Here is a 17798-nt window from a genome sequence, read left to right as displayed (position 1 = left end):
TCTTAATGAAACATTTTATTTAAACCAATACAAGCACCATGCTTAGCAAAAAAAGATTTGGTTTAAAGTAAACATGCAATGTGAAGTAGCAGAAACTAAACAGCATATGGAATTTGTACTGGTTACTGGTATTTTCATGGAACTGCCAAATTCTCAAATCTGGCTGTGAACCTCTCACACCTTTTAAGACAAGTCTGGACCACAGGACAAACACAAGAGTTTCACTGAGCCTCTTCTCATGTCCCACCATGGCTCCACTTCACAGTCACTACATGTATGTATAAAAATGTTCATGATGGTTATTTTTGGAATGCACTGAAGTAAGGAATTGAATCCTCTTGCTTCTGCCTGTTTGAGTCAGACCCGTCATCGGTTTAGCATCGTTTCTGGACCAGCTATTTTACAGTTAAAGATACAAAAATGGAATCCTGGTACAAATGCAAAGATGCTCCTTTGGAGAAGTGAAAAAGGTGTCAACACCTGCATTATTGCCTCCTTTAATAGATCAGAACAGTATTCATGATACTAGAAATACACTTAAACCATCAAATACCAGCATTTACATTTTTTTGTTAAAAATAGTCAAAACACTACAAGTCTATTTCATGGGCTGACATGCAAACTCATGCTTTAATTCAGCTTACCATCAGTGAATAGGATTACAAGAGCTGTATCCCAGCCATCTAGTCAATATTTAAAGCAAACCTGATTAATTGTGGCAGAAGTCTCCCTTGGAGAGACCTTTAACTCCAGACCAAGGATTTTATGGCCAACTTACTAACTCCTGAAAAATAGGAGCTCCCAATGGAAAATGCTGACTCTCAGACCTTTAGCTACAAAGGCTCCCCTAGGCTAATTAATGCTGTCCTTTAGATGTCTCTTCAGAGGTCTGAAAATTCAAGAGAAATGTGTGATTACAGATGGGCAACTCACCAGCAAAGCCCAGCAGGAACATACTGGCCTGAACACGGACTCATCTGCCTCCCACTGAGCCGAGGGGGCAGCAGCACAGAACACACAGTGCTACAGATAAGGTGGGGAAAGGCTGTTATGAAAACAAGGATTATTTGTGCAGGAGAGACCTGGACATAACGATGTCTTTGTTTAATCAAGTGTTAGCACTACCTGCATCTCAAGAGCCCAGGACAATTAGCAGCAGCCAGTTGTGTCAAAACACTGCATTAAGACCAAAGAGAACACAAACAAGGCTGGAACAGCAAACACCTCTGCACGCTCATCTTCCCAGAACCTGCAGCTGCTTCCACAGCTCAGCCAGGGGAGGGAGGAAGGAACAGCTGCCAGGCAGGGCTGGCTGAAGGGTAATACTGGTGGGCTGAGCAGCATCAACAGCACCTTTCAGGAGAAACTGGGCTTTAACACTCTCACGAGGATCTGCTTGCTCCCTGCAAGGCTGGAGGGGCAGCACCCAAGGCAGAAAGCGCTTAAGTGAGGCACGAGAACATGTGAAGTGGAAGAACTCGGCTGAACATTCAGCTGTAAGGAATAATGTTTTCTTGGCAGAAGGGGGAGCAATCCAGAGATGAAAGGTCAAATTTCATCATTTCATGCAGCAGCTCCTCCCTTCCCTCCTGATACAGGCCTCTTGTACAGTTATTTTTGTGCAGACCTGTGCAGGCAGCAGTTGGCTGCTGGCAGCCCACCAGTGTACAAAGTACAACAGACATGATTAATCCAGTTTTTCCCCACTGCAAATCAAGCTGAACATTCCAAGCAGCAGCTTCCCTCTCGCCCACACTGTACTTTGACATGCCTCACCTTTAGTACAATCCCAAAAAAACCTCAAAAGAGATTCTTGCTGTTTCCAGACTGATGCTTGGAACGACACTACCCTATAAGCCAAAGTCTTATTTATACAATGTTTGTCACAAAAGACATGGTTTTTATTGATCTGCAGTACAGAATGATCAAGCAACAGTTTCATAATCAACACTTTTTCGTCCAGGGAAATGAAATTGTTTTTCCAGTTCAGTACATTAACACAGAAATTTAATTAAAAGCACTTCTTTCCCACACCAAAAGATCGATTTAATTGGATCATTCCAACATGTATTTTGAAAAGCTCCTCTCAAGTCAGATTTATATACAAATAAATGAGTAATAACATCAAACTAGGAAGAGATTTACCAACACCGAAGACCTTTGCAAATGAATTCCTTGTGATCTTGCAGGAGTTAGCGTTTTAACACTAACACCACCTATGCTGACAAATGAAAAAGAACCCCACTTTCAGCAAAGGTTTCACAGCATGAAATACTGGCCTCCAAATTGAACACTGCATTCCTTCCCAGCGAGCAGATTGGTTGGGGCAGCTGTATTTTAAGGTATGTTATCAACAGGAAGCTGCTCTTACGCAGACACTTGTTCAGAAGCACAACACTCACTCACGAGATAGGGAGAGACTGTCCCATGAGTGCTCCTCCTGCCACAGCACGTGCTGGACGTGTCCCACACCAGACAACTACTCTATTCAATAGAAAACAGACCTGTAAAAAGACTGGTCATTTATAAAAGTTAAATACTATTTTCACATTAGATTTGCTGTTTCAAAGAGATGAACCGTTAAGTAGATGAAAATCAAATGATCATTTATGCAAAAACTTCATCTGGAATGTAATTTTGACCAAAAAGCCATTAAGAAAGTTAGAGGTTGTAATTAAAGTACTCAAAAGCTACGTGTGGCCAACTTTTACAACAAAAGAGATATAAATCATTCATTATCATGAAAAGCTTTAACCTCCTGACTCCTACAAATGGAGCAGATGATTGGAATTTCAATGAAAACGAGGTTGGCTTTTTGTTTTAACAGATGTCAACTGCAGCACGAGGCACTAGGAACAAATATTACTTGGATTCTTTTACAAAGTTTTTACCAAATTTGTAAGAAGTGGCAGTGTAAAATTCTCAAGTCCTTTTAAAGCTAACAAATGAAAGGCACACAGTATCACCAGGTGTTCAGATAACAGGAAATGAGCAGAGGTAAACTTCTCAACAGTGTCAGAACAGAGATGCAAGAAGAAATCTGGTACAAGAGGAACCAGAGTTGTAGTTCAGCCCTTTGTTATCAGCTAGTTCCTGTGAGACTGTATTAGCATGAGAACTGGACAGTCAAAGCTTTGCCCTGAAATTTAGGAAGATTGACTCAGGCAACTGAGGAATTACTGGAATGACAAAAATTAGTTCCGTGAATTTGAGACAGTTCACATGGACTCGATGGAAAGATAAATGGATGGATTTGCAGTATAAGGATTTTGACTTTTTAATACTAAACAAATGCTTCCAGGGAGCTTCCAACAAATGCTTCAAAATTGAGAAGACATTAAGTCAAAAAATCTGGTAAGTGACAGTACATAAATCCTGCATATAAATGGCTAATGTGTGTCATAAGGATGCATTTGTAGCTCAGAAAGAGTTAGCGTCAGCTTCCAAATGATGTTTGTACACAGTTATAAATCCAGAACTGAACTATTTTAGTTACAGAAATATTAGTCACAGGAGTGCAAAAGGAGTCCCTGCAGAGGAGTATTCCCTTTGAGCAGGTACAAATAAGGAAACACCTGCAAAGATTGGTTACTTCAAGGAGACAGACCTGCTATTCTTTGCACAAACTCTGCACAAGAGAGATACTGCAGGAGACAGCTGTGAATACAGTGCATTGCTTGGATGTAAGTATTCATGTCTGGTTCCAGTATCACCAGGACGGTACATAAATACTTAGAGGTTTCCCTTAGTGGAAAAAGCCCAGTTTCTCACGCAGCCACTCTTCAGTTAGGTCTTCTGTATTTCTGATTTCGAATACCTAAACAAAATGGCATTGCATCAGTTCCTGAGGGATGGGGCTGGAAAGGGACAAGCACAAAATGCAAGCAGCACCTTTGCACACACATTGTCTGAGCTGCAATTAACCCCTTGCCAACCTACAGTCTGCAGGTGCTTTCTTGAAAGCGTCAGATCAAAGGAAAACACACAAGACTAAGTGGCAAAAAACATCACTAACGTGAACAAGAACCTTGTAATTTCTATTTCTAGGCTTTACTCTTATCCTGTAAGAATATGAGAAAAGCACATGTGCTACATTTTAAAATATCCCTGAAGTGGCCCCATCTCACATGCATTATCTCAGCAAGATGGTATTTTGAAGAATACAAATAATTTAATATCTGGGTTGATTTAAGCCCAAAGTTCAGCAATTATTACTCACTCCAACACAGAGTTATTTTTTCTTTCAACTGAAAAAAATTCATAGTATCCAGCAGCATACTGTTTTACCTCTAAAATATCTCAAAATAAAAAACTCAGGAAAAAAACCCCAACAAAATCCTAAAAGCATAGAATGGTTTGGGTTGCAAGGGACCTTGAAGACCATCTAGCTCCAACCCCCTGCCATGGCAGGGACACCTTCCACTAGCCCAGGCTGCTCCAAGCCCCATCCAGCCTGGCCTTAGGCACTTCCAGGGATGGAGCAGCCACAGCATCTCTGGGCAAAACCCCCAAAACAATCTAAAAACTACTAAACCAAGGCTTTGTGAAATCTTTAATGAAGCCTTGAAGCAGAAAACGAGGTCCAAACACCAATATAATCTTTACATTCCACGTGGGCAAGTAACTGGTTAGGGTGTGAGTTTTGTTTTAAATAGTCTGAAGAGAAACAATGTTAATTATGCCCTGATGACTGGAGTCCATGACATCCCCAAAGACAAAAGTCAGGTAATTTTACAAACTCACAGGCCTTCAAAATGGAGGAACCCCAAAAATCAGTGCTACAAGAACAGAACAGCTTAACAGGAACCAAGCTAATATGCAAGTCACTGGAGACTGAGGAGAGAACTCAGCTGAGTCACGAGCAAAAATCACACCAGGAGGAAGTCACAGCAGGAGTTAAAATGAAACACAGCTCAGCAAGTGGCAAGAATAAAGTACATTTGAAGAGCAAGCAGGCAATCCCAACTGGAGACAGCCTGTGTTCTCTGCCTTCAGGAAAGATGAATGATCACAAACCTCTATACCCAGTCCTAGACTTGCATTCAAAAGCCGTTCAGGCTGAATTTCTCCCATTTCAGAAGTGATAGGAACTCCAACTGAGCTACTTCCCAGGCTTTCACCTTCTTCTCACCAGCCCTGTCTTCCTCCTTTCTATCACAGTTATCAGGCCTCCAAGATACAGTCTCAACAGATCTAAAAAAAGATTTCTTGGGGCTGTGCTGATTGTTTCCACCATCTTCTGCTGCCTTCCTATTGACTTCTGTCAACCTGAGGTCAAATTTAAAACAGAGGTGTCTTCTCTTACAAGGCACAGCTGAACAGGCAAAAGCTGGACAGAGCTTGGAGCAACCTGGTCTAGTGGGAGGTGTTTGAGCAAATGAACATTAAGGTCCCTTCCAACTCAAGCCATTCTAGGATTCACAGCTCCCTTACTGGCCCAACAGACTTTGCTGCTGGGATGTTAAAGGACTCAGCAGGATAAGGAAGACCTAAAGGGAACAGTGCTGTGGGAAGTGCTGAAGTCATTTTACATGGTATGAAAAACCTGAAGCAGCTACTGACTCTATTAAGCTTTACTGCTTGAGGCATAAAGGAGTCTAGGTGTCAATTAGGCAAAGATTTCAGAGATCTCCAAAATGAAAAACAGGTGACATTTTTTTTCTAAAACATACACACAGCCAGACCTAGTGAATGCAGCGATTTCTTCTGGTGTCAGTACTGGAAGAACCCAACACAGGAAGAAACTGTTCATCCCTTGGCACACGTTCCTTACTCTGCAGGCTGTTCTGCAAGCACCCAGCCCCAGGAACCAGCTAATCTATCTGTTCCACACCACACTGAGGCTTCAGTCTATTCTTCCCATCAGAAAATTCCTCCCCCACAGCAAAGATGTCCATCCTACTGAGGGATATTTTTGTTTTCCAGAACACTGTTTCTCCTGGTGTTTTAGGGTACAGAAATCTCCACACATACTCCTCCTTCAGCTTTCCTAAACCAGGCTCTGTTCACTGTAATCACAAACTCTCACAAAACCCTTCTTGCCATTGCTTCAAGCAAGACACAAAACAACAACCTGCAGTGAAGGGGGAGAGAGTTATTTCAAAAGCCAGTTATACCTTAGTGAGTTCAGCTGTCTGTACAAGCTTATTCTTGCTTCCAGCATACATCATCTGCTGCTCAGGCTTACATCCTGAAGTTATGGGGGGAAAAAAAAAAAAAAAGAGATTTTGTTTCATTATTTTGACTGCAACAATTCAAAAATAAGTTTGGGGTTTTTTTTAAGAATTCAAACTGAAAGCTAAAGACATTCACAGGAAGAGTCTCAGGTAACTACAGAAGAATATGCTCAGTAGTTGCAAAATTCTTTTATATACCTAGTTACTCTAGCTCTGAGAAATAAAGGGCAGAACAATGCAATCAGTTTATCTTCTTCCAGGGGATAACAAGGATAATCCAGTAATACCAGCAAGATACACTGCTACAACTCAGAACACAGATGGAAGCCCAGGAGCAATTCCCTCTTTAAAGCCAAACCAAGACCCAGGTTATTTGGCTTCTATTACAGTGCCCTGTGCAGGTAAGTTAATGTTGAGGGTTGCTGTGACACAAGCAGAGGATGCTCTGTACCGCTCTCTACAAACCTGGGATGATCCAGGATTAGAGTCTGTTTCTCCTGGAACAGTCTGTTCCCCCAGCACTTTCACATGCTCAGATCTGGGTTAGGGAGCCCTCTCTTTCTCCTGTTCCCCCACAGCTGTGACAGCACCTTAGACTGTCCCCTCACAGCATCCTCTACTGCTGCCCATTGCACCCAGGCCCCTGAAAACCCCTCTCAAATCCCATCCTAACACCCTAAAGCCCTGTTCCTTTCATGAGAATGAAAGGAACAGGAGTCCAAGATCCTCAGAAAGAAATGGGTTCCCAGGTCCTTCTGAGATGAGAGGAATTTTTCCCCTCCCAGGCACTTGTGTGTGAATAGCAAGAGGCAGCTGAGCAGAATCACTCAGGAACACGGGCAGCGTCTTCCAGCCCTCTCTCCCCTCACTCCCTGAGCCTTACAGGGTCATGTTTCGAGGATTCCCCAAGATCTGAGGAGTAAACAGGTTAAACTAGGTTAAACCTCCATGAGTAGATGCAGAGGGCTCCAGGCCCTGCCCTTCAAAGGAGGGCTGCTGAGCACACCGAGAACAGGCACATTAGGCAGACACACCTTTCGGCCAGCTAAGCAGGAAACAACACTCCAGTTCAGCCTTCAGAAGTGACAAAGAGAGAACCTCTTCTATCAGACATCTGAAGTGCCCTAAATGCGAACCTCAGAGGCAGGAAAACCTCCCTGAGAGCACGAAGTACTCAGTTTTATCTTCCCTAGAAGAGAATATTCCCAAATTTACAACACACAGTAGCTACAGAGTTCACTCACCAACTGGACTGGAGAAGATAAAGCACAATGGATAGGAAACTCTTCCATCTTCATGCTGGTACTTGTAACTATACACAATAAATGTTTTTTCTGAGGTTAAAGAAACTAAAAAATCAATTATTTTAGTAGGATATAACCCTGTTATCAGAGCTTGAAGGAGGCAGAAGCCAGTGTTGCATTTTAGATGATGTTTTACTTTGGCAATAACAACCTCACTGTTTTGTTTTCACTTCCACATCTGACTTTCAGTACTGGCCCTGCCTCAGTGTGAGGGCTGTCTCTGTAGTAATCTTTCACATCAGAGCTAAAAATCACCCTCTCATCACAAATATTCCTCTTCCAACTTTGTAAAAAGACTTCCCACACCCACCACTGTGGTTTTGGCTTAATGAAAGCCAAATTCTTTCTTTGCTGACCAAGAACTTCGTTGTTTCAGGTGTTCTGCTCAATTTGAACTGCAGTTTCAGCCAGGACTTCTGTTTTACAGCCTCCCACTGCACTGCAGGCATGAAAGGCAAGATTCAGAACAGCACAGGGAATGGTGCCAGCCAGCTCTTGAGGCTAACAGGGCAGGTATTTTCTTCACATGTAACTTAAGTACCCCTTTTATTTCACTAGTCAGAGTCATTTACTTGACCCTCTTTTGTTCCTTTTTTTTCAAAACAAGGATTCCTCCCTGGATCACATGCCCACAGCAATCCCAGAATCAGTAACTGCAGCAAAACAACAACAGCCACATCCTGAGAAAGGACCAAAACAAATCCAGAGTTACACAGGCAGAGTCCTATAATTAGAAGTAGCCACTGACTGGTACATTTTACTCCCTTCTTTACATTACCAGCAGCATGGCTTTGCTTTAGTTCCCCAAACATTATATAGTGTAAAAGGAAATAAAATATCAGGAAAGGCTCAAATGAGTCATTGTTTCAGCAAGCGGTACAACAGTTCAGCGCAGCCTGAGAACTGATCCCTGGGTTATTTCACAAATAAAGGATCTGCAAGATCACACTACAGCAATTATTGGCCTAAAAAGGTGAAGTCCAACATTCTGAACAGCTTCCAGGAGTGAGTAAGTCCAAATGGCAGCAGCACAGGAAGGATATCGAGGTTGTCTCTCGGGCAGCTCATCCTTTAGCTCATCAGGAGAAATACCCTGGTGGCATTAAACACAAGCAATATTTGAGCAAGTACCTCCCACTGGAGGGTTAAAGCAGGGTAATGGACACTGAAACACCTGTAGGGCAGATGTTGATCTACAGGTGACCTGATAAGGACTTCCCAAATTACTACAGCAGTTTAGGAAGATTTGTGTGCCAACAGACTCCTATGACTGAACACAGAATTAATGTTAGCATGAATAATCACCCCTATTTTAGGCATAATAAGTTGAGCAAACATTTTTGGCTTTAGTTGGCTATGCTGGCAGTTACCATGCTTTGCCAACCCTAGTGCTAAACTCAAACAAGTAAGCACACACTATAAAGTAAGTTAAAATCAGCTACATAAATCAAAAGTTGGAAAAATTCAGTCCTTCCTCCTTCAGCAAACAAAAAAGATTCCCCATTACATCTGAGTGTGACATTAACATCTACATTCTAGGGAACAAGAGCTCTGGTTAATGCTCAAATCCCTGGGAAGGATTTAATTTTGCCCTATGGACCGTTAAGAAACACCACACACTGGGCTGACCTTATTATGCCACCCATCAAATTTAGAGTCTGCAGGGGATTAGCAATCCTGCTTCTAATTGATGGCAGACCAGTTCAGAGACAAATGTGCACATCTACGTGGAAACACAGCAGAAATCTCTTCAAAAAGCCAGCAGGTGCCAAAGATGCTTTTTACATCATTAAAACAGCTTTAAAATAACTTGCTTTTTTTTTGGTGCAATTAATTAGTCAACTCAATTGCTTGTGCATAGCTTCACTATTAATGGTGCTGTGCTTTACATGCAGAGTGACCATGCATTTAAATAAGCTCATGACCCAAATTAGATTAAGAGTTTGATAACAATTTGAAACTAAGGCAGTACCTTAGAGACAACAATACATTGCAGGCTGAAGATACTCTTATTTACAATTCATTTAACAAACCTCATGCTCCTCATCCAGCACCACCAACTGCTTATCCTTGTCGATTTTCACTATAAATCAAAATAAAACACAGATCAATGTTTTTTTCCAATCGATTTACACAATGGATGCATGAAGCTTTTTAGCACTCAGCAATTATAGTCCTTGTGATTCTGTTTTTCTTCTTCAGTGTATCCCATGACTTCCCAAAATCATTTTACAAACAGCGGTAGACTCTGAGCCATAATTAAATATAAATACTCTGCTAAGAGCAGATGGAGACCCGAATCCTAAGAACAGCGCTGTTTTATTGTTAAAATTACAGGCAGAATTGAAAGTGCTGCAGCTCAGAGAACAAACACCCCCCGGCTCGTGTTTACCTGATACAGCAGCAATCTCACACAGGAAGAAAAGAGCAGAGAGGATTTTCTGACAATTTTTGGAACTCACTTATAATGGCAGCATTGTTGGTCTCTTTGCGAAATCGGAATTTTCTCAGTTTCTCCACCAGATCTTCGGCAACATCACAAACCACCAGAGATTCACTCTGCAAAGAGGAAATGGCAGAGGGGAGGGAGATAAATCCTTCCACAAAGTGAAACAGACAAAAAAATCCCTGTGTCACCCACATCTGTGCATAAATACTGAAGAGGGCCTGCATACAGCTTGTCCAAAGCTCCAGAGCATCACATAAACCAGAAAAAACGTGGGTGAAATGAAATTTTTTTTTTTTTTAAATAACACATTCACAGAACATTTATCCGTTTTAACTTCCCTCTCCAAAGCCACACAGTTAACTAGGAGTATTTATTAACTACTCCTGAAGGGGGATTATTCTTAGAGCTCTTAGAAGTCAACTTGACACTTCAGAAGTAGATTTTACACTTCTACACTTGCAAAGTAAATTTTACAGTTCATTTTCCAAGCCCTAAAATAAGGGAGTCCCTTAGAGCGACAGCAAATGGGATCAAGTAATTTAAGCATTTAACACAGTAAGAGCTACTATTGGTGTTTAGGAACATTGTCCTTGCTTATTTTTACCCACAAAAATATTGAATTGACACACACAGAAAGAGTTTCAGACATTTTAACCCAGAAACATGCAGCCGTTTCCCCCCGCGCACACCAAGCTCTCAGAGATGCTCAAGTAACATATTAGTCATCCCCCTGAAGATGAGGAAGGAAATTATTGTTTCACAAGCAGCAATGCAGGTTATCTTCCCTTACACAAGCACGTTCTGAACTGCACCAAGCCAACCACTGCTATTTCCTGAGCAACATTCTATACACACAACCTCCATCACCAAGGGGTTCATGCCAGCTTGATAAAGAAGTTACTTAAAATCTGCAGCTTGAACTGTATTTGTGAACTCCCAAGACATCAAGAACGTTGTACCAAAGCAACTGCATTTCAAGGTTTCCTCAAAAAAATTCCTCACATAAAGTTGTGCAAGATTACCAATCAAAAGCTCTAATAAAGAGCTCTTGCATTGAGACAAATCACTGCTTTTAAACCAGAATGTCACTATTTAAGCTCCCAGTTCTGTCTCCTTGTGTTTAACATTGTGAGATTTCCCCCAAAAAGCAGACAAGCGGCTCTGCTTCCCCACTTCCAATACCCCACACGTTTGTTGTTGCTCCTAAAAAGATTTCCACCTTGATCAAATTCTGGCACAAAGTTTCGTCCCTGTGCTTCCCCTGGACAGCTGGAGAGGAGACCAGGCTCTGCCGTGACAGCAGAGCTCAGGCACTGCCTGTACCGTGTCCCTGATTTTGCTTGTTCCCCCAAACGTCAAAAGATCGCCCCTGGCTCCCTCTGATCAGCGAGTGGCTCCCTCTGACCCAAACAGGCTGAACTCGGTGATTTCAGAGGTCTTTTCCAACCTAACTCATTCTGGATTCTGTGAAATACCCCTACTATCCACTCTCACTCATTCAGGGAAAAAAAAAACCTAAAAAATACTTTAAAACACACCAGAATTCAGGGCTGCATTCCATAGCTGAACTTGTATTTCATATAAAATGTCACTTATACGCACTCGCACGAGCCCAGGAGGTCTCAATTAAAAAAACCAACAGGACTCAGGGTTTCATTTCAAAGCTGAGGTTATATTTGATATAAAATGCTCTTTTGTCGAGGAAGCTTTTCTCCCAATCCTCTGGGCTCACAGCTTCTCCCAGAAGACAAGCCATGCTCCTGCTCACACCTGTGCAGCCACACGAGCACAAATCCCTGAGGGCATCTGAAGGAAAACACTTGGTAATATCAGATTCAGACTGTTTATCGGGGCTAAGCCGGCTCACCAACGCTTGGCTTAACAAAAACTGAAGAAAGGCAAGGCAGGATTGCTGCACAGACACGGACACACCTGCCAGCACCACCGAGGGGCGGCTGCTGCTCCCTGGACCCTCCTGTGCCCCCTCGGGACACCCACTCCCCTCACCCCCAGACTGACAAATGAACATGAATATCCCAAAGTGCCTCAAGCACGACTCTCACCAGAGAGGCACACAGCAACACAGCGCAAGATTTGATGAAATTTGCTTTGCCGCTGCCCCTTCCACAGGAGGGTTCAGCTCCCCAAACCTTTACTAAAAGCAGCATGCATGACTCTTCCTTTCTCCACAAGCATTACTTTACCCATTAACCAATATTAATGCAAAGCACCCCACAGCATTCATCCACCAGCCCTTGTTTCTCTTGGTCTGTTCCAACCAGCAATCACAGCTCAAGTTCAAATTCACCACTCGGGTGAATGAGTTCAACGAGCAACGATCAGACGTTCCTCAGTGAATTAGCTCGAAACATTACTAGACAACCAACAACCAGGTGCGATCAAGCCACCAGTCGTTTCACAGACACATAATCAGTTCCTCAGAGGTCAGATCACGCGTTTTCCTGTTGATTATTCTATCATTTCCCTATCGAATCTTTCCGAATCAGCTAACTATGCACCATCTCAGCGGGGTGAGCCCCTTCCCGGCCGGATCCCCCCCTCACGGTCCCCCCGGGTCCCCCCTGAGGGAGCGGCGCGCGCTCCCCCCTCACCATCTTGGCGCGCGCACCAACCGCAGCCGCTCGCGCGCCGCCGCCGCCGCCTCCTCCTCACTGGGTCGCGGCCCCCCCTTACCGCGCCTGCGCTTCGTAAGCCCCGCCCCTCTTTCGCCCTCCGACCAATCAACAGCGCTCGCCCGGGGTGGGCGGGGCGGTGTCACGCGCCTACGGGCGGCGGGGAGGTTCAAGGCCGCCGAGGGCGGGAAAACGCGGGATCACGTGATCCCTTAGCACCACGCCCCTCCCTGTTGCTGTGAGGTCCAGCCCCCGCCCCCTCCGTTGCCATGGCAACTCGCGGGCTCGCCCTCAGGCGCCATTTCGCTCTGAGGGGATCTGGGGGTAGCGGGACGGGACGGGGTGGGTTCGGCTGTATAGCTCTGGATGTGCCTTAAAAAGGGCAAGGACTGAAGGTTTAAACCCTGCAGTTGAAGCATGACATGAATCAGAAGTTGTTGTGCTTGCTGTGCTTGTGTGCAGAAGTGGAGTTTAATTGTGGAAGTCATGCGGGATCTCCAGCACACAAGGCGCAAATAGGAGCAGCCAGAGCTGCGCACACGCTGCTTGTCCATAATGGGGCCTTGGTGTGAAGCTCTCCTGATGCTAGAGTGAATATTTAGCCTTTCCCTTGTGAGCAGCCTTGTGCAGCTCACAATTTTAGATGCTGTTAGAGCAGAGAAACATTTAGGAATATAATTGCTTTCCTCAGAATGAAAGGACAGATGCAGCCTTTACATCTCAGACACAACTTCTAATGAATTATACTAATGATTGAAACACCAAACTTAAAAGATAAAACTGCAAATTTTCACCAAGGGCTTTGGCAAGCACCACAGAAATGTGAGATTGCTGAGCAGTTATTGAAGCCTCACACAAAATCACAGAATATCCTGAGGTGGAAGGGACCCACAGGGATCACCGAGCCCAACTCCTGGCCATGCACAGGAAAACCCCCAAAATCCCACAATGAGAGCAGTGACCAAACACTCATGGAGATCTGCCAGCCTTGGGGCCATGACCGTTCCCTCAGGAGCCTGTTCTGTGCCTGACCATCCTCTGGGGGAAGAACCTTTTCCTGATATCCCACCTCCTCACAGAATCACAGTCTGGTTTGGGTTGGAATGCACCCCAAAGATTATCCAGTTCTTACCCCACTGCTCTGGGCTGGAACACCTTCCACTAGGCCAAGATGCTCCAAATCCCACCTAACGTGGCCTTGAACACTTGCAGGGGATGGGGCAGCCACAGCTTTTCAGGGCAGCCTGTGCCAGGGCCTGACAGCCCTCACAGCCAGCAATTCCTTGCCAATAGCCCATCTAACCTCCATTCCAGCGCAAGGAGGGAGCAAAGCACAGCCATGTGCTGCCCAGGACGCGGCTTTGGGTCACCTCACAGCCACTGCCACGGCAGCTGCAGTCACTGCCGGGGACAAAGCTGAGGCACACTGAGCTCTCCAGCCTCTGGCAGGGTGGCAAAGCTGAATCCTGCCCCGAGTGCCACCACTGTGGCTCCAAGAGCTCTCTGTGCAAGCACTCAACAGCAACAGCCCTCCTGGTGCTCTACAGACTTGAAAAAGCACCTGGAACCCGAGCGCACTGCCAGGAGCCAGCGCCTCTGACAAGAGCCCAGGAGTGGCAAGGGCAAATTTCCTCCAGAGGTGTAATGGCTCTGCCCAGGGAGCAGGGCTGTGGGCTAGCAGTGCTGAGGGGACAGGGGACTGGAATCACAGCCTGGCTTCCCTGGGACAGGCCTGACAGACAGACAGACAGACACAATGCAGGGCAGGCAGGAGTCCCCATCCTCTCTGTGCTCACCTGAACACAGGGAGTTAAGGCACAGGGGGAGTCGTGGCAGAGCAGGCCCCTCTGCTCTGGGTTTCACAGAGTTCTTGGAAGGGTTAGGATGCAGAAGAGGCAGTCTGGGAGTGGAGAATGCAGAGGAAGTAGAGACAATAATCCTTCTCTTGCTTTCTAAAGCCTTATCCAGTCCCTGCAGCTGGTGGAGTGTAGTTGGTGTGGATGTCACATTTCAGTGCATGGAGCAGCGCTTTGATTACCTGGAGCAGAGGTGACTCAGCTGGTGCAGCACAGCCTGGGGCAGAGTGCCAGGGCTTGGAGAGCCCTGCTCTGGGCTGACTTACAAGTCAGTGGCACTTGTGGGCTGCTGCTGAAGCGCTGCTCCTGCTCTTGGGGTTGTAGTGTAGCCACAGCAGAAGCAGCTGTGAGGCACAGAGCAGAAACCAGGTGGAGATCTCTAAAAGCAACTTGGAGGAGGAGGAGGAGACTGTTGTGATGCACCTCCTGAACACCCCTGCCACGGTGGCTCAGGAGGGATTTCCTGTTGCATATCTTGGAGCACCTGCAACACTGCCTGGAGAAGACAGACCTTGACCACTTTGTGGTAGGCAACAAGAGGCTTCCTGTGGAGATTGGCTTGCAGCCAGATTTGGAGTGGTTGAACCACCAAGGCTTTTCCGGCACCTGGTGCATGATCCAGGTGCCCACGCTGAGGCCATCCGTGATTCCACTGGGCTGTGACATGGGTTCAAACAACTCCTGCTCTGCAGCCCTTGAAAGAGATGCTGAGGCACAGGGCTGTCTGACAGCAGCTAAGCTGCCTGACGATAGTGTACATATGAACTGTATATAAATTACCTGTATCTATCTTTAACCAGCTTCATTATACATGTAAAGTTTTTATATGTACATATAAAATATGTATATAGGTAAATCTTTGTGTAATATATATATAGTTTTGCAATATTAAGCAAAAATCATATCTAAAGATTGGATGAGGTTATGTGGCAGCAGCATGTGGAGGACCTGGAGCAGGACACCCATGAGCCAATTGACCCTGGCTGGGGAGCTCAGCTCGCAGCTGCCTTAGGCAGCCCCTTCTGGGCTGCTGCTGAACTGCTGCTCCTGCCTTTGGGGCTGTGGTTCAGGCGCAGAAGAGCAGCCGTGAGGCAGAGAGCAGCGGACCAAAGAGCTTGAAAAGAGGTTTTGGGGTGCAGGATGGAAATCAAGCAGAGAAGGCTTCGCTTAAAGAAGGGTTTCAAGTAGATGAAGGAAATGTGGAGGACAGCGAAAGTAGTGCAGAAGCAAATGGCCAATGAAGTTTAAATCATCAAATATAACGTTTCAGTTTCTGACACATACTGAGCTCAAAGTGTCCTGAGACAACGCTGTGGCAGAGACTGAGTTCTTCAGGCACATGGAAGGGCAGGCCCAGCAGCACAGCTGGCACTGCCAATGCAGGAGCTCCTCATCTGCATCCTGATGTGTGTAGCCTTTTCCACATAGACCTTAAAGATGGTTGTGATGCACCTCCTGAACACCCCTGCCACGGTGGCTCAGGGGGGATTTCCTGAGGCACAGATCTGTCTGATGACAGTATATGTCAGTATGTATGAACTGTATATAAATTAACTGCATCTATATTTAACTGTATATAGGTAGCTACATATATTAACTCTGCATTTAGGAGATTTATACTTCAGTAACACTCTACTGTTCCAAAATCTGGATCGTGCCAGTTCTTCTTGCGCCCAACACACCAGAGGCAGCAGTGGCCAGGAGGAGAGCTCCAGCTGCAGCTTGGAGGAGGAGGAGGAGAAGGAGGAGGAGGAGGATGAAATGAGGCAATGTTGTTGCAAAGGAAGGAGTGAAAGGTGACAGTGCAAATGTGGAGGAAAACAACATTGTTGGAAATTAAGAAGGCCGTAGCAATATTGATGCAAACAAAGAAGACAATGATTTTGGAAATGAAGGAAAAGAAGGCAATGAGAATGCAAGTGAAGAAGTAAAGTATGATGTGAATGTGGAGGAATACAACAGCAATGTTGGAGATGAAGAAGAAAGTGGCAGAGTTGTTTCAAATGAAGAAGATGATGTTGGAAATTAAGGAAAGGAAGGCAGTGATGATGCAAATGAAGAAGACAAAGAAGACACTGGTGTTGAAAGTAAGCTCAGAAGACTTTTAGAGAAGCACATGCTTCTCTAAAAGAGTGGCCTGTTCTGCAGTTGAACAGAGGATGGGCCATGGTAATTGCCCTGATGGACAACTTGTCACTTGTATTTGGACTTAGCTTGTCAAACAGTTCTGTGTTCTGCCAAACAAACTGTTGAGGTGGGCAGTGCCTTCCAAGGTTGGAGTCCATGTGGGGAGGATGTTGAGTACCGCGTGCTCCTCCCCCTGAATCATCTGCCAGGGCACACCTTCCTCCTGGAAGCTGGACACTGCAGGGCAGATGCCTGGGAGGAAGTTCTGCATCTGTGTGGAAAGAGCTCATGTGGAGGGAACAGCTCAGGGGAGAATGTGCTGTGCTCCCTCCACCACTCTAATCTCCACTCATCTTACAGGCAAAGGGAGAACACGAACTGAATGGTTGAATGCCTGGCTACTCAGGGGATACTCAAGGTTTTGGATTCCATGTCTGTGCATCTACCAAGGAGCAGCTGGATTGGGAGCAGATGGCATCCCCCTGACCTCAGACCACAGGCAAAAAGATGGGCAGAAGTGGGACTCAGCAAGGCAAGGGACATCCCTGCACAGCAGCACTCTGACAAGAGCAGCAGTGGCCTCCTCTCAGAAGCGTCCCTGGTGCAGCAGCCGCTGAGGACCATGGTGGTGACACAGACGCTTTTTGCTCTGCAATCCCTTTGTACCCAAAGGCCATGCTGGGCATTTCCCCTGGACTGGAAGGTCTGGCTGGGCAGGGAACAGGCAAGAGGCACTGCTGTTGGGACCTCCATGTGTTCACTGGGGATGCAGTGAAGAGTCTCTTCATCCCAGACACTGCCCAGGGTCTTGTCACTGTGAACCTGAACTTCTTGGACATGCAGGAGACTCCATGTTGGCAGAGGGAGTTGCCCACCGGGAAATTGCCACCTGCAAGTGTCTGATAATGGGAAGATTTGCGAGAGGTCTTAGAGGGGCTGGATCTGGGAAGAGTCGAGCAGGAAAAACAGAGCCACCCTCACCCACTCCAGCTGTAGAAAAACCAGTGCCATCCCAAAAGAATCTCTGGTGCTTTCATAGTTCATATTAGCACCATATTCAGCATTATTGGTTATATTCTCTTCTCTTTGACAAGAGCTTGGGGGGCTTCTGCCTGCTTTGTGAAGGGAGCCCCTGGGGCCCATTCCCTCCCAGAGGGGCTGCACTTGCTGGGTGCCGGGGCTTTCATTGCTGGGGCCCCTCAGAGCCCCTGAGCTGGGCTGGGCACCAAGGGCGGGGCTGGCGCGGCTGTGAC

The 17798-nt window shown here is 45.7% G+C and overlaps 1 protein-coding gene across 1 annotated transcript; it reads right to left on the bottom strand.

Annotated features, from left to right (window-relative positions):
- GMFB (glia maturation factor beta) lies at positions 1-12660 on the bottom strand. Its single transcript, XM_038138885.1, has 7 exons — positions 12542-12660; positions 9943-10039; positions 9514-9563; positions 8524-8573; positions 7421-7503; positions 6117-6190; positions 1-3817 (listed from the first exon to the last, which is right to left on the bottom strand). Exons 1-7 carry the CDS (start codon positions 12542-12544, stop codon positions 3746-3748), a joined length of 429 nt encoding a protein of 142 aa, XP_037994813.1. The 5' UTR covers positions 12545-12660; the 3' UTR covers positions 1-3745.
- Between the last annotated feature and the right edge of the window lie 5138 nt (positions 12661-17798).

Source organism: Motacilla alba, chromosome 5, assembly GCF_015832195.1.
Source record: "Motacilla alba alba isolate MOTALB_02 chromosome 5, Motacilla_alba_V1.0_pri, whole genome shotgun sequence".
Taxonomy (NCBI): domain Eukaryota; kingdom Metazoa; phylum Chordata; class Aves; order Passeriformes; family Motacillidae; genus Motacilla; species Motacilla alba.
The sequence above is the reverse complement of the archived record's forward strand: the minus strand, read 5'-3'. Positions and strand labels throughout refer to the sequence as shown.

What these genes read in the sequence shown, in the direction of transcription:
- GMFB (XM_038138885.1), bottom strand. An exon ending in TATCTTCTCCAGTCCAGTTG is followed by an intron (nt 6,191 to 7,420) that starts GTGAGTGAACTC and finishes CCATAACTTCAG; the next exon opens with GATGTAAGCCTGAGCAGCAG. An exon ending in AGACAGCTGAACTCACTAAG is followed by an intron (nt 3,818 to 6,116) that starts GTATAACTGGCT and finishes CATTTTGTTTAG; the next exon opens with GTATTCGAAATCAGAAATAC.